This window comes from Cryptomeria japonica, chromosome 2 (assembly GCF_030272615.1).
Source record: "Cryptomeria japonica chromosome 2, Sugi_1.0, whole genome shotgun sequence".
Classification (NCBI taxonomy): Eukaryota; Viridiplantae; Streptophyta; class Pinopsida; order Cupressales; family Cupressaceae; genus Cryptomeria; species Cryptomeria japonica.
This window is the reverse complement of record NC_081406.1, coordinates 509,658,916-509,675,624: the sequence shown is the minus strand read 5'-3', so window position 1 is coordinate 509,675,624 and position 16,709 is coordinate 509,658,916. Positions and strand designations below refer to the sequence as shown.

Here is a 16,709-nt window from a genome sequence, read left to right as displayed (position 1 = left end):
TGGAGAGATCTAGAGAAAATCAATGGAAATCACAGACGTTACGTTAATGAAATACGTGAAAGTACCTGTGAACAGAGGACCAGAGTGTTACGATTTCCAATAATTTTCATTACTGTAGACACGTAAGTACGGCGAAAAAGGCTCAAATAAGTACACACAATTTGCATTAATGGCGGTCGTGGATTGGTCATCACAGGTTCGAGTCAAGAGAGTAACTGCTCGTAAATTTATCACCTAGTAAAGCTATAGCTGTGGGCAGGTATAAAGTTGGTCATCGGAACGTTTTACGAGGCGCGCAAGATTCATCTGAATAATTTAAAAAATAAAATTAATGATTTATAAGTAGTGGCCGCGCCCCGCAACATATTTTTCGCGTGAAAGTTGAGAAAATTTGTGGAGAGGGTTGCACTTTTGCATCTCAAATCGCGGTTTCTAATCTGCAAAACTGGGACTAGATTTCCAGAGATATTCATGTGTTTCCCGCTTTCTGAGGAGCGATTTAGGGTGAGTTGGGGAAGGTGGTCGATATAATTTTCTAGAATTATTCCTGGATTTCATGTTTCTGAGGAGCGATTTGGGGTAAATTGGGGAAGGTGGTCTATATATTTAGAATTAAGTGAAACTCGCAATGAGAAAGCAGATCATTTTGAGTAAACAAGTAATGATGCCTTACAATCACATCGTGAGAGATGTGTTTCTGGTTTTGCTCACCATGACAGCTATTGGAATTGCGCTGTCGGGTATTCTGCACAAGGCCACTGCAACATTTAATCCCTTTTTACCAGCGGTAATTCATTACACTTGGTCTGCTGCAAACAGTGTCCTTTATTTTTAAAACCTCTTTATTTTAGCTTTTGAATGCCTGTGTATTGAGTTATCTGAGTTCAGCATTATTGGGTGATGGTACTTTTGTATTGATTTCTGTAGTTTTTATATTTTTTTAGCCCACACCTCTGCATACAAAGCTTTAAGACTCTGTTTTGCATGTCCTTCCAACATTATTACTTACTCGTTTCTAATGAGGTGCCTTGCTTGTTTGGTAGATTACTGCCCCTGTTTCTGCCTCTACCCAGCCCTTGGGTGAACTTGGTAAAATTCCGGCAAAAACTGGAAATTCTAGCAAAGAAATCAAAGTAACAGCTCCTGCATCAGTCACTGTTCAGCCTCTTGATGAACTGGGTAAAATTCTGGCAAAAACTGCAAATGCCAACAGAACTCTAATTGTAACAGCGTTGAATTGGGCTTGGGCGGAGCCGAGTACCATGATCGATCTCTTCCTAAAGAGCTTCCTAATCGGTGAAGGGACAGAGGAACTGCTGCAAAATCTGCTGATTGTTGCACTGGATGCAAAGGCCTACAACCGCTGCCTTGAAATTCATCCGCATTGCTATAGCTTGAAGACCAGAGGGGTTGATTTCTCAGGGGAGAAAACTTACATGAGTGATGATTACCTGAAAATGATGTGGACGAGGCTTGCCTTCTTGGGAGATGTTCTGAGACGTGGATACAATATAATTTTCTCGGTAAGTAGATGCTTGCCTAGACTTTTGTATTTGTTTTGTCTTTTTTGGAGATTTCATTGGAAGCTAGGCTTTTATGGCATTGGGATCATATGTGAACTTTGATTTCAGTTGATGATGCTCTGTTTTTTTTCTCTTTTTGGCTTCAGTTTAGTAATGAATCAACTTGTCGGAGATGCTTTTGTTCTCTATCTTTGTCTGAGTGACATTGAAATTAATTTCAAATAAGTTTTTGAACTGGCAGTGTGCTTCTGGTATCAACTATGTAGTATATGTCCGGATCTGGTATTGCGGGTCGAAATGTCAGAATCTGAAGATATTAGGCAGTTGATTCCAGAACCTAAAATTTACCAGGCAGTTGATCGTAGAAGAACATTGCCATTTGATTCTCTGCCAACAAAGCACTCAAGTATAAATTTTTTAAGCCCAACACTCCTTTTGCCCTAGCCTCACCGCCCTTCCAAACATATGCAGTTACCAAGACCGAATTTGACCCATTCTCTGATTTGTAAGACGAGATTGAGGATTGGCAGTGCCTGACTAGGAAATTTGTAGGATCTCACTGATTTATTGTTCAAGTAATGTTTTGGTTTGAAACACGGTGTTTAACTAAGAGATTTGTTGGACTTCATTGATTTACTATTTAAACTGTGTTATTGGTTGGAAATACTGTCTTCGTAGCAGCCCGCAGAATCTGTATGGATAAGGCACTCGATAAACATAACCCCCTGGTATCATACACATCAGTTTTCTCGATTTCAATCTGCAAGGATAAATTGAGCTCCTTGTAGAACCTGTGAACCTTCTAGGCTTTCCTCAAAATCCATATTGATTATCTCTAATTTGGTTATTATTTGGTACCAGTTTGATTCGTGTGATTTCCTTAGCAAACTAGCTGAGGCGGTTGAAATTTCTTCTCCTTAATCATTATCTGAAATTCGTCACTATCAGTTTCTTTTAGAATGGGTTTCTTCTTTCTGCCCAGGTTGTCTTAGAATGCGCTTTTCAGGCATGAGATGGCTAGATGCTCATCTACATTGCAAGACTTTTACCCCAAGTTTAAGCTTATGTTTTCATAAGCAAGATGTTGCGTATATCTGCCAACAGAAGACTCTGTCACAATCTGTAAGGAAAAACCCTTAGTAAGGTTCCTTACTTTGCAGAATTTGGAAAAGATAGAAAATTTCTCTTCTTCTCATGTTCCTCTCCATAGATTATCTCCCTGAACATCATCCTTCTTTGATTAAGGCAAATTTAAATCGCTTACCTAGACAAGTATTTAGAGATAACAATGCTTGTCGGATGAAATTCCTCTCCATAGATTATCTCCCTGAACATCATCCTTCTTTGATAAAGGCAAATTCATATCTCTTACTTGGAAAAGTATTTAGAAATAACAATACTCGTTGGATGAAATTTCCCAAACCATGGTTTCAGGAAGAACCTTGCTCTGTCCCTAAGTCATGGTATATCTTATAAACATCAAATTTTTGTTTCTCTCTCTTTTAAAAATAATAGAACAAGTGTCAATCCCCTTGAGTAGTAAAAGTTTGAAAGGTGTAAAGGTTGAAGCCTGTCGTTCCAGCCCTTTAAAAATTTAAATCAGATATTTGGCTGAAATCTTCTTAACTGGCAACTAAGAGCACAGTTTTAGAAGAATATGGCACTCACTATTCTTATGCACTGAAGGACAGGGAACTCAATATTCACAAGATCATGTGAATGCTAAGACTCTGATATGCGAAGCTGAACATTACACCTTCAAATTGCATGATATGATACTTTCTTTAAAATGGGTACCAATTTTCAACTGCAAACATATTTTATCTTGATTCATATCGGCAATGGTGGATTCTATATGGAAGTTCATTTTGTTGGAACAAGTAATGCTTGTCAGTGGTACTTATGACTCGGTACAATTTGTCTGCATTGGGCAATTTGAAAAGTATTCTACACTCTAATAACTGGTTTGTAAGTACTGGTCGGAATATAAATATGCAAGTACAAAATCTCCTATAACACAAGAAATTAATTCTGTTGCAGTTTAGAAAGGAATGTTTCTTGACTAAGTTGATCTTCCTTGAAGCATTAATTCATATTCATGTGTAGTAGCACCTGGATTATTTTTCTATCAATTCTTCAGAAAATGCAATAAGAAGTTTGGAATGACAATTCCTTAAAATTGGTATATATACCACAATAACCTACTTTGGTTGATGTACATGAAAAGGTAAAAGATATGTGTAATGAATGTCTGGGCTATTCTTTTGCCTTGACACATTTTTTTATCACATATCAGAGCTGAAATTTGAAAGCATCATTGATTTGCTGATTTTTTCCCATTTCCATGTATTTATCTCTCTGTTAGTCTGTAACTCACATGTAACCTCAATCCAACCTTGGCTTAAAACACATTTTTCTGCCATCATCATAAGTAATGACTCTTGATTTCATAGTCTTCTATCTCTTTGACATTTGAGGTTTTCAATATTTGACTTCTTGTCTCATCATTTTGGCTGGCTGTGTATTTTGGTTAAAAAATTTGTTGACATTTTGGAGTCCATGCCAACAGGAGCTTTGTGATGAACTCATCATTCACAAATCTATTTTCATTTTGGGTGTGACTGTGTTTGCATTGAGGGGTTCTCAATAAGATCATTCCAATTAGCTTCAATGCTTTTCATTTATTATATACCCATTACATGGGTCATCAAGTAGCAGTGGAATGCAATGATGCATTGACTTTCACTTAACCTTTCAAATTCATTGATTATGCACTAATAAAACAAACTTTATTTGCATTTACCTTCTTGTAGATGTGTCTATTTAGTCAAATAAACTGATTTTTTTTGATTGAGAAGAGACAGTTTTGGAAATGAAAATTACTCGTTCTCTGCTCTTTAACAAGATCAAAAGGATAGGATGGCCTAAACCCTAAAAACCCTTAACTTTGAGAATCTAAACAGTGAAGGAACTGTTCATAAATTGAGGTTTAAGATTTTTAATGGCTACAAAATATGAGGTTGCATTAATAGAACCAATAAATGTTGGCTCTGCTCATCTCTTTATATTGAGTTCTGAGATAGTGAGGAGTTTTGTATTGTGATGATAAAGAATGTTAAGAAGAGAGGTTATCGTATTTACAAACGAAAAAAGATTTTAGAGGCTTATTCCTAGTTGATGTTATGTGGTTGATGAAATGTATGAGCTCCTCATTTTCTCTCTATACTGACTGTTTGGCTGTCATCCAAATAACATAATGTGAACAATGGCTTATTCAGAGTGTGACCATAATCAATGGATAAACTATTCATCATAATGTTATAGCCTTTGGTCCTAGTTTGAGGTGAACCATAATGGATTAATAAATATAATGCGAAGGTCTGTCGTATATCTTTTCATTTCTTGTTTTGTGCCACAACCAAATATTATAGACTGTTGAACTCAGCACTGCAGCTGGCTAAAAAGCCCCCTTTCTGTTGAATCTCATTACTTGCTATTCAAGTTAGCAAAGGAGTAAACACTAAAAAGTTTGTGAAAGAGGCTTTTCCATGCTAACCAAGCAACACATACATGGTTTTACTTTTACCCTTAGTTCAGATCAGAGATTTAAATTTGAGTGTGATATTACCATTGTCTCTTGAATGGATGGTCTTTGTGAACTGATGTAATTCCCACTGTAAATTTTCTCCCAGTTCAGAGGGTTTGGAGTCTAGACCTCAGGTTCTGTATGTTTTCTCCCTTCTTTAGATTTTTATAGTTATTTTCATCTGATTAATAAGTATAATCTTGGTTTTCATGATTTTTTTTTAAAGTTAAAAATTGAAATGCAGGACACTGATATTGTGTGGCTGCGAAATCCCATAGGGAGGTTACAAGCAGATGCAGACATCCAGATTACTTGTGACAATTATAATGGTGATCCTTTTAGCGTGAAGAATGAAGCCAATACGGGCTATATGTACATTCATTCCAATGAACTTACTATCAGCTTTTATAGACATTGGTACTTGTCAAGAAGGATGTTTCCAGAAATGAAAGAGCAGGATGTCTTTAACATTCTCAAATTTTCAGCTGGATTTAGACGAAAAGGTATGAAATTTGTATTTCTGGATACCAAATACTTTGGAGGCTTCTGTGAGAGGAGCAATGACTTGAAGGATGCCTATACCATGCATGCCAACTGCTGTAGAGGCCTCAAGGCTAAACTAGTTGATCTGAGATACACACTTGAGGACTGGTCACATTATAAAAATCTCCCTCTGAATGAAACCGGGACTTCCATACGGTGGAGACTACCTAATGCATGTCGTAATTCTTGGTTTCTTTAATTTATTGTGATGCTGGGTTTCGACACATGATCTGACAAGCAGGTTTTGAAAACTTGATAACACAGTTTTCGTCCAGAAGCCTCCTTATTCATTATTTTTCTGCTGGAGACTACCAAAGGGCAAGATATAATTGGCAGGATTTTTTGATATGTTTACCATGACAGGTCCTATTATTTTTTACACTGTATAGAGTCCTCGAAGTGTATTCATTAAGATTCCTATTCTGGATTTTGAAGGTTATCATTCCATTGGAAAATATTATGTATTTATTCGGTGGTCCCTGTTGGACTAATTGTTCCAATTTTGGTAAGTTGAGAATATATTGAAACTGGAGAAGAATGACAGAGCTCAAGGGAGCATCAATCTACGTGACAACAAAACTGAACTTCGGAGGAAGCGTTTCCCATTAAACTCCTTTCCTTGTCATCCCCGCTGATTGTTATTTATGGTGCATCAGGAGTTTGGGATGAAACTTTTTAGCCTTGTAATTCTTGAGAAAATGATTAATGGGGTTGTATGCTACCAAATTACCAATTATATAGCATAATATGACATGAAAATGACTTTTAACGATGTGTGATTGACTTGCATATCCCAATGTGCAATTGTCCTGTACAGATTGAAAACCATCCATATAAATGCAGAAAACTATAGGCATCTATATCATTCACTACAATGTCTCAATTTTTTTTACACTTATTTAGTATTTTGTATTATTATGTGATGTTTAATACACATTCAACAGTAGGGTTGGGGGCTTTGTTCGATTGGCGAGAGCTTCCCGTGGTAGGCACAAGGTCATGAGGCAAGTCTACCCCAGACCACATGGTACTGCAGGGTATGTCATGCCAGCATCACTGGTCACGTTAAAAAACGTAACAGGTGCACTGCAGTTTATAGGAGGGCTACCTGATTTAGTCTAAAAAAATAAAAATACTCATTCAACAGTTGATGAGTGATATAGCTTCTTCTCCTTACAAACTAGGAACTATGTTTAAAATCAGCATACAATGGATTTTTTACTGTTACAACATGAAATTAGTGTGCAAGAAAAGAACAATTGAGCATATGAAACACCATGCGAGAAGCCATATACAAGATTTATTGGGAGAAACTCAGTTGGGTCAAATACCAAGATTATAAACCATTTGCTTTCATTGAGCCTCCAAGAACATTGTGGGACTGATACATCCATCTACCATCCTGTCATAAGCTTGTCTTCCCCTTGAAAACTCACTTAGATCAGCTTCATAACCAGATAAAATTCTCACATCTTCAAAACTCAGTTGTAAATAAAGATCTGATGACATCAAAGAATTTTAACAAGAAATATGTTTGGGGGTAATACAGCAATACTAATAACACGATGCAGAAGATCCAAAGAGAGAAATCACCTCTTTAGGTGGAAGGGAAAAAATTTCACCTTTCAAATAGATCTCTCTGTTAGTATGATCACCATATCTAGATGAGGGAATTGCTGAATTCATGATTCGTGTAAGAGCAAGGTGTTAATTTATAGTTTTGTTAGTAACATATTTTCCCCGAATATAAATGGATGTGTAGTAGATTCATTCAAGATTAACACATTAAGCTAGGTTTGAATCCTTAGCTAATGCATGGGTAAACTGGTTTGGCTAGAATTGGAGAAACATTTTATTGTCATCTTTTGTCATAGAAACTATGTTTTCTTTTTAATTAAAAAAATCCAGTTTTCATTGGAAGTTATGGAAAAGCTCTATCTTTTGATGGAGTTTGTACAGATTTTGATCTGAATTTGCAATTGTCAAGAGAATAAACTTCCAATAGTTGACAGTTATGTCTTTGTCTTATAAGTTGTGCCTTTTGTTAATTTTTTTTGGTAGATCTTATCATGCTTTGATTAACTTGCCATTTTTCGAAAGGATAAAACTTCCAACGGTCACACTTTGTAAAAACACAGCGTCATTTCAATTCCATTTAAAGAATTGGAAAGCTATTGAAAAGCCCCATCTTTTAGTAGAGGGTGCATCAAATTTTGATACTGATTGTTGAAAAGCATCAAACATCAAGTCTAATCAGTGTCGGTTGAATTTATTTTGATTGCATTGTTTTTAATGTAAAGATCATGTATAGGTGGCATGTTTTAGTTTAAAGTCGTCAATTAATTTTAATATGATTTGATTATATTTACACAAATTTTTATTGATAAGTCTTGATTTTCAGTTCATCTATTATTTATTCTAGGTCAGTTCAGTAGGTGCAAAGTTGATTCATGATGTGTAAATGAGCCTAGGAAGTGTAAATTTAATTATGAATTAGGGGCCCAAAATGATTCTCTCTAACTAGTTATTACTTTATGACTTTGCTTAAAGTTTGTTAACTTGTGTACCAGGGAGTTGTAAGAACAAACCCTTATCCACTTTGATACACACAGGCTTTCATTCTCAGTAGCATGAATATCATTCAAGTTTGGTTTAGAGCATGAATATCACACCACCAAATTATGTTAGCATGATAAAACCTCTCATTGCCATGATAAAACCTCTCATTGCCATGATAAAACCTCTCATTGCCATGATATTACTCCATGTGCTTTTCCTCCAACTACAAATTGATGGTCCTTCACACACCACCTTATATGAACTGGTCCCTACCCTTTGCGAGATTAGTAGGTCTAGGGAAACTTCAAGACCATCATCTAATTTGCCAACTGGTGTTGTGCATTTATACAAATAATATCTTTTATAACTCTAGATTCCCTCTAGCTAAGTATGATGCATTTGATTAATTTGTAGTTCTAGTCGTATTGAATGGACAATGCAAGTAGTAATTTTGCATAACTTTGATCAAAGATTTAATAATATAAAAAACATTTAATCTTATGTGGTTGTATGCTCACACACCTCAAATTGGATATCAACAATTTAATTTTACAAGGCAAAATAACAAAGTAAAATTGACTGGATAGCCACTCTTCTTCTTCAAACCCTTAGTTTATTACAAAGGAAATCCATCTCCATGAAGTCATGATGATAGAGAATGAGCATCATAAGAAGGTAAATCGCTAAAAATCAATCCTTTACAAACGTCAAAGTCAATGGAAGTGGTGCCAAAAAATGGAATATCATACGGAGAGCCAACAAAGTAAAATGCCCTACTTTAATGGCCCCCGCCTCCATAAGGACATGGGTAAGGTCGATAAAGACATGGCTTTACACGTGGCCAACAACAATTGTAAAAAGTGATCACTTAAAGCTACGTAAGAGCCACACTAGCAAAAGGCTTGTGCAACGTGGCATAACATGATTGGGTAGTAGGGAAACACATGGCCATGGTTGACCCTACGCCCTCAACTTTTATCCTAAAAGTAAGGTGCAGGTATACACTACCAACCATTGTACAAGTGAAACTCATGGAATGGCTAAGGTGATTAGGTGATTAGGAGGGTGGATCTAAATAAAAATGTTCAAATTTGTCAATGGGTTTTTGATCTAATGGTGATGTTGATTGATTTTGAAAGAGTTCATCAAGAATCGAGTTTTGTTAGGTCTTGATATTATAAGGGATCAGATTGAGATCAATGTCCTACACGAATTTGATGGAATAGATATTCCTTGGTCTTTGGTCTTTGGTCTTTTGTTCTTAGTCTTTGACTTTAGTTGAAGAGGTTTTAGTCTAAAGGCTTGTGTTTTCATATTGGGTAGCTAAAAGTTCTTTATGGATGATATTAATTTAAATCCTCAAAAAAAAAGGCCCAAATTTAAATTAGCAGGAGTTCTCGTGATCCCATATTGTGTAGTTAAAGTTCTTTGCAGATGATATAAAAATCCAGCAAAAAAAAGGCTTGAACTTAAATTAGTCGTTGTAGGTTGATTCGGCTTGTATGGTTGATAATTACATGATAAGGAGTTTTATCTATGTTGCCAACCAACAATAGCAAGTTGCATTGAATTTAGAATATAGTGTAAAATTAAAGCTCAAGTGCCTAAAGAAATTTGAAAAACCTATTACATGTCTAAACAAAAGTTAAGTTAATATAGAAAAGTAAATACAACATTAATGGTTTAGACATTTGAGGCACAACAATTAGAAGTTATATGGTTTATTAAAGGGTCAAAGTATTGCATGAGGTTATGAATAAATCAAAGACCATTGTCATAGTAAATTTCGACAAACCCACACAAACCAAGAAAAAGTCATGTTAGGACAAATGAGCTCAAATATGCACACACATTCAAGTGCAACAACAATATACACATGACACCAAAGTGTGACTTATACACTTGGGCCTTAAAGAAGCATCTACACAAACACACGCATAAAAGAAGACATCCATTATAGCAAGCCAACTTGGTTGCATATCCATACACTTTTGATAACTATACATGCATGAAACCAAAATGTGACCAAGTTTTTTAAACCTATAAAAGGATAACCACACACAAGTTGGAGGTGAAAACTATGTAAATATTTCACAAGAAATACAAGGATCATAAGAAAACAAACCTTATACACTTGAAGACTCCAAACCTAAAAAGCAATAGAAGTTAAAAAAATGAAAGAAAATCCAACAAAAAGTCCCCTAATTGAAAAAGAGGTGGGATGCCTGTGAAAGTCACAACACTACTCACACCCAAAATCCAAAAAATAAGATAAAAACCTAAAAGTGTTATATTTTTTTTTTGTCAAATTATTATTTTTGACACTTGTCAACATCAAAAACAATTATAATTTTCTAGATCACTCAAAGATGCAAGCGAATACTTGATTAGTGAGAAAATTCCATGCCAATAAATCAAATTAGCTGGAAAACTTAGTGACTAACCTAGACACTACCATTAATTTATAACATGTTAGAATATGCTATAAAATATTTGAGAGCTTATATTTATTGCATAATAGTTATTGAAACCCTTATTTGACAAAGTCTTGAGAATCTAACAAGCATAATAAGGATAGATTCAACAAATGAGAGATACGAGATTGTAAAAGTCAATATGGCTCAACACAAAACACCTTTACCAAAAGTGAGCACAATAACATGAATAAAAATGACCTAGAGGAGTAGATGCACATTTGAAAAATAAAGGATGCTAAACTAACCAACAAGGAAGGTAACTCTAACTACCTAAAAAAGGGTGAGAGTTATGTTCATAGAAGGTGTCATCTACCCTCATAATGATCCACTCACTACAACTAAGTGAGCTAAATAAATATGTAGGAAAATATAATAATATCCAACTAAGATAAATAAAAAACTTACACATCCCATGTTCACTCCACTTTATCATGTTATCCCTACTCCCATTGCCATGATATTACCTCTCACTACAAGTTCTTATTACAACCATTCCATTATGTCTCATTCTCCTAACAACTACTATTATCCCCACTTCAATCTTGGATGCATAATTGCAAGACATGGCCAATATTAAGAAGCAAATGAATGATATGCTTAATAATAAGGATTCCATCACATATACAATCCCAAATTACACACCACTTTTAAATTTGTTGTATATCTATTGCCTCCTAGGATTTTTGCACCAATATTTAAGCTATACAATGGAAAATGCAATCCTAACATTCATTTACAAGCTTTCAATATTGCCTATTGTAATATGGAAAATTGACTTAGGGTTTGCAACATAGAAGGGAGAAACCACTAAATCAATTTGCACTTAGGACCATTACATTCAAAAGAGGGAAGGCAATCCACTAGATTCAATCACAAATCAGATAAGGTCTGAATACTAAATGGATTGAATTAATTTTGATCGCCTCTTTTGTAAGTTGAAATGCTGAAATAGGTAAAGTGCTAAAGAATGAAGGCAAAACTGAGAAAACAGTGAGCTGCAAATGCAGTATTTTTGCGTGCACCTGGATCTGAGCAGTATAAGCCGAGTCAGATCCGATCTTTGAAAAAGCTCCTAAAAAGCCGAGATGATGGCGCGTCACAATGGTCCTCTGAACTTTTCGCACGCCGAAAGGGGATGATTCGTCTCTGCAAATAAAGCTTATCCTAGAGATCACAACTCTGTACCTGTTTCCTACAAAAAAAAAGGGGAAATAGGTTGGGAATAGGGGTTTGCCTAAGTCAAACCCTGGTTTAGGAATTAACCGTAAAATAAAATATTGCAAATACTTGAAATAAATGATGGAAAGGCATACCTCAAATCTGCAATGACTGATAATGATGCTTTGCTTCTTGAATGTGATCACATATGTATGAAAATGACATGAACATGACAAAACCCTAATCACACGCACATGATTGCAAATGAATGATGTAAAGTTGCTCCACAATAGATAGATGAAGAATATCCAGCCTTGAAGACCTCTAGAAATGCTTGTTGATGAATACTTCAATGCTTGAATGATTGATTGCTTGATTGTAGTGCTCCCAATTATCCACCTATCCCATGTATCTCCAAATGAGAGGGGGAGACCTCCTTATATACTTGTCCGTTGACAATTATGTTAATTTTTCGACATAGGTCGACATGAAGCAAGATTTCCTGCTCAAATTTGAGATGGGGAAAAAGGTTTGTAATGGGCCCCAATTAGGGAGAACCATGGCATAGTGCCATGGTCCTAGTGAGGACCAAGGTGCCATGCCCTGGTCCTACCCCATATTTGGGCTAGGGTTAAGGTGCAATGCAAGGTGAAATGTGATAGTGATGCCAATTTTGCATGGTACAAGCATAAATGGGTCTTGATCAAGCATAGAGATGAGAACGCTAAGGTGAGGGCCCCAAATGGGGTCAAAATTGCGAAGGGTGCAATTTTAGGATGCTACACCTATTTATATTTTACATCAGGATAAGATCAAGTAGTTAAGCTATTTCCAAGAACCCCAAGAGATTGTGATATGCGATAGATTTATTCTTTACCTCTAAGTTCCATACATTTTTTTGATGAATTAGTCATCACATTCTTGATGCATTTTAAAATTAATTATATAAAATTGAAGATAGCTATAAATGATTGGATATAATGTGCCTAAAGAAAAAATGATTCTATCAATGATTATGCTATTTCTTTTTAGTTATTTTGTAGCAAACTTGAAAGGAAACTTGTAGCCATACATATGATAATTTCCACATAACCCAATTGAGATATCAATCTAAATAAACACTCAGAATCCATATGTAAAGAATAAAAAACATATCCATCAAAGTTGACACAAGATATGCCCTAAGAAATCCCTCATGAGGAAAAAACCCAGCCTCCAAAAGCATCTATCATCCATGTATTATCAGTAATGCAATATTACAAATACAATCATGAAAGCTTTCAAAACCCCAACCATCAACACACACTCCATGTGAACAAGCCTATAACCACACATCCCATTCCATGTTTCCAACCTCCACAAATGCTAACTTGGCTTACCAAAACAACTACCTTTGTGGTTGCTTTTATAGATACAAGCTCCCACAAAAGTACCAAGTGGTATTGCACCAATACCATGTGCTAATGCCATGGTCTTGTTGAGCACAACACAAGACTAAGAGGAAGGGGGAGAGGGGGGGTGAGGGTGAATCAATCCAAACCTCAAAATACTTTTCTCCTTATCTTTTAAACTTTAAACCATAATTGAATTATTACTACAATTATGAAACATGAAAGCACAAAGCATAGGAACACTAGATTTACAAGGAAAACCCTAAATAGAGAAAAACCATGGTAAGAATTACATTCACAATATGAATAACTGATTACAATGTTTTAGGCTTAAGGCCAAGAATCTCACAATACTTGATTGGACTTGCAAGACTAAGGTGCACAACCTTAGGGCAAGATACAAAGGATTGCACAAACTATCAAAAGGAACACACCTTCTTCCGTCACATACAAGGAATAGATGAACTGCAATGAATAAGATCTTCTGATCATGAAATTATCCTTAAGCCATTGTGTCAAGCGACCAATATCATGGCAAACACATTTGACATCAACCACTATGTCAAAACATTGTCATATTGAAGATATCATCATCAAAGCTCTTCACAAATTGAATTTCAAACCAAATTTGTTTGCATATCATTCACTTCCACTTTACATCAATTCACATAAATTTAATAGATCAACTCATACAGCCACACACACACACACACACACACACATACAAGATCATTCATTAAAACCCTCAACTAGGTTGACCACAAACAAAATATACAAATTTACATAAATTAGGCCATTCCAATCAATAATACCAAACATGTTCCAGTCCAAGAGATAGAGGGGACCCAAACACATCACAACTCATCCTTATAAAATTCTTCCAATGAACAAGACACACTAACACATCCTCCAAAGTCAACATCAAACACAACATGTAAATAAACAATAAAAAGTGTTAACTGGTCAACCCAAAAACATCTTCCACTGCAAAATACACAATGCAAATCTACACATGCCACTATGAGATCCATATCAACATTCAAACTCAACCTCCAAAGCATATTTGGATAAAAATAGAATGATCCAAATAAGAGACACCACCTTAGTTAGCCAAAGACCAAAACAACTGACAACACTAAACTCAAAACAACATAACTTCTCATGTAGATCAAATCAACACCAAAAAACTAAATTGGAACACTGGACAAACCAAATGAACATGTCCTCCAAGTTGAAACACTTGAATCTACACATTAGAGAAGTGCCAAGCATTCTCTAGATCAGTTTTGATAGACACCTCATTGTCAAAAACATCAACAACCAACTTTATCATCTGAGCAACAAAGGTCCTGAAAACCTGATAGTGCAATATACATAGATCATAATCATTATATCTAGAACCACAATCCATAATATTAATAATCCAAATGAATGAAAAACATTCTTCCACTGGGACATTAAATACTCTTTCCTGCACTCTTGGAACACTCTCTTTCAGATCATCTACAATACAGTGACATCAATGACAACACAACTCAACAACTCAAGTTTACAAGAGGGCTAACTATCCCATTGACCCCACATCTTATATCGAGTACTTTATTAAATTTTATTAAAAAAATACAATATAATATATCTCAATATTACAATACAACTCATCAAGTGGACCCGAGAATATTCCAAACGAATGTCTACGCTTTACATGTCCATGTGCAATTCACATAATAATATTACAATTATAAACATTATTGTGCAAGGTGTGCAACACCTATTTTCCCAACATTCTCCCACTTGTTGTATACATTGTGGAAGGGAAAAAAAGTAACCACATCATGAACAATGGAATAATCCCTCTAGCCACATATACCATCAAGGAATCAAGGTTATCCATGTGCTCCATCAAGATACCTGCAACAAGAAATAAAGTGACAACTGTCTCATACATGAATGCTCTCACTCTCCACCATGCCACTACCATTGGACATAGGAGATGCCATCCAAAGAGAAAGCCACACAATTTGCCACAATGGAATATAAGTCCTACCTCAACTGATATCCAAACGCAAACACTCAATCCAAAGTTATCAAATACATTAGTAGCTATCAAGAACTAATAACCATAGCTAAAATGACACCCACAAAAAGTTCTAACGCATCCAACTATCCATACGTCCAAGGTATACAAAACATATAAAGTGAATCTCATATCATCAACATATACAACCTACAACATGCAGCCATAAGTTGCAAGTGTAATACCTATCACATACACACCTAGAAACTCCTACTACATAGGTATTTTCAAACTTGAAATGAGTCCACTAAAACCAAAATATAGAAAGCGTAATCATAACCATGTAGTATCAAGGAACATCTACAATAACATATATAACATGTAAACCAATAACCTATAAGTGCAACTCTCATCACAAGTCTCCAATGCTCTCTCATGTTCTCGACAACCAACAAAAGAAAGAGATAAAGGAATCTCCTGTTGGCATTACACACTCAGATGAGAATGGTTGATGTTGTCATTGATGGCAAACAACTGGTAATAGGGTTCTACAAGATTCTATTGATTATACCGACAACAAACTTCGCATACCAACATCGATAGCTACACAAAGTTTATTCACACCACCATCCAGTTTACACTGACAATGAATCATACCGGTACTCAAGCCAACATAAGATAAAGTTTTGTTTATGCGAATTATATTGTAATGTAATTAATTATTTGTAGCCAACATGATGTATTGTAAAGACTCATATATGTATGAGATCTTGTAGGTTATTTTGTATATATATGGTATGTAAGTGAAGAAAGGTTTATGGAAGAGGTATTTGACAGAGCTTAAACCGGTATTGAATTCAACATTGCAGATGCTATTTTGAGCAGTACATTGTCATTGGATTTAATCATCCAATTTTGTAGTGTGACTCTTTTTTGTGATTGAGTAGTGAGCTCTAGGCCGTTGGCCTTCCCCTATTGTATCAGTAATATTTATTCATATTGGCCAGTGAGTAAATATTGTGGGTCACAAATCCCACCGAGGAAACTCGGTAGGGGAAAAACCTCGGTGGGATTTGTGACCCATAATATTTACTTACTGGCCAATATGAATAAATATTAATGATACAATAGGGGCCTGCACATGCAGGAAGGCCAACAACCTAGAGCTCACTACTCAATCACAAAAAGGAGTCACACTGACTACAAAATTGGATGATTAAATCCAATGACAATGTACTGCTCAAAATAGCATCTGCAATGCTGGATTCAGTACCGGTTTAAGCTCTATCAAATATCTTTGCCATAAACCTTTCTTCGCTTACATACCATATATATATACAAAATAACCTACAAGATCTCGTACATATATGAGTCTTTACAATACATCATGTTGGCTACAAATAATTAATTACATTACAATATAGTTCACATAAATAAAACTTTATCTTATGTCGGCTT

At 35.4% G+C, this 16,709-nt stretch overlaps 1 protein-coding gene across 1 annotated transcript; it reads left to right on the top strand.

Moving 5' to 3' along the window:
• The first annotated feature begins 299 nt into the window (after positions 1-299).
• LOC131069540 (uncharacterized protein At4g15970) lies at positions 300-6,421 on the top strand. Its single transcript, XM_058005029.2, has 3 exons — positions 300-787; positions 1,044-1,523; positions 5,354-6,421. Exons 1-3 carry the CDS (start codon positions 629-631, stop codon positions 5,849-5,851), a joined length of 1,137 nt encoding a protein of 378 aa, XP_057861012.1. The 5' UTR covers positions 300-628; the 3' UTR covers positions 5,852-6,421.
• The last annotated feature ends 10,288 nt before the right edge of the window (positions 6,422-16,709 follow it).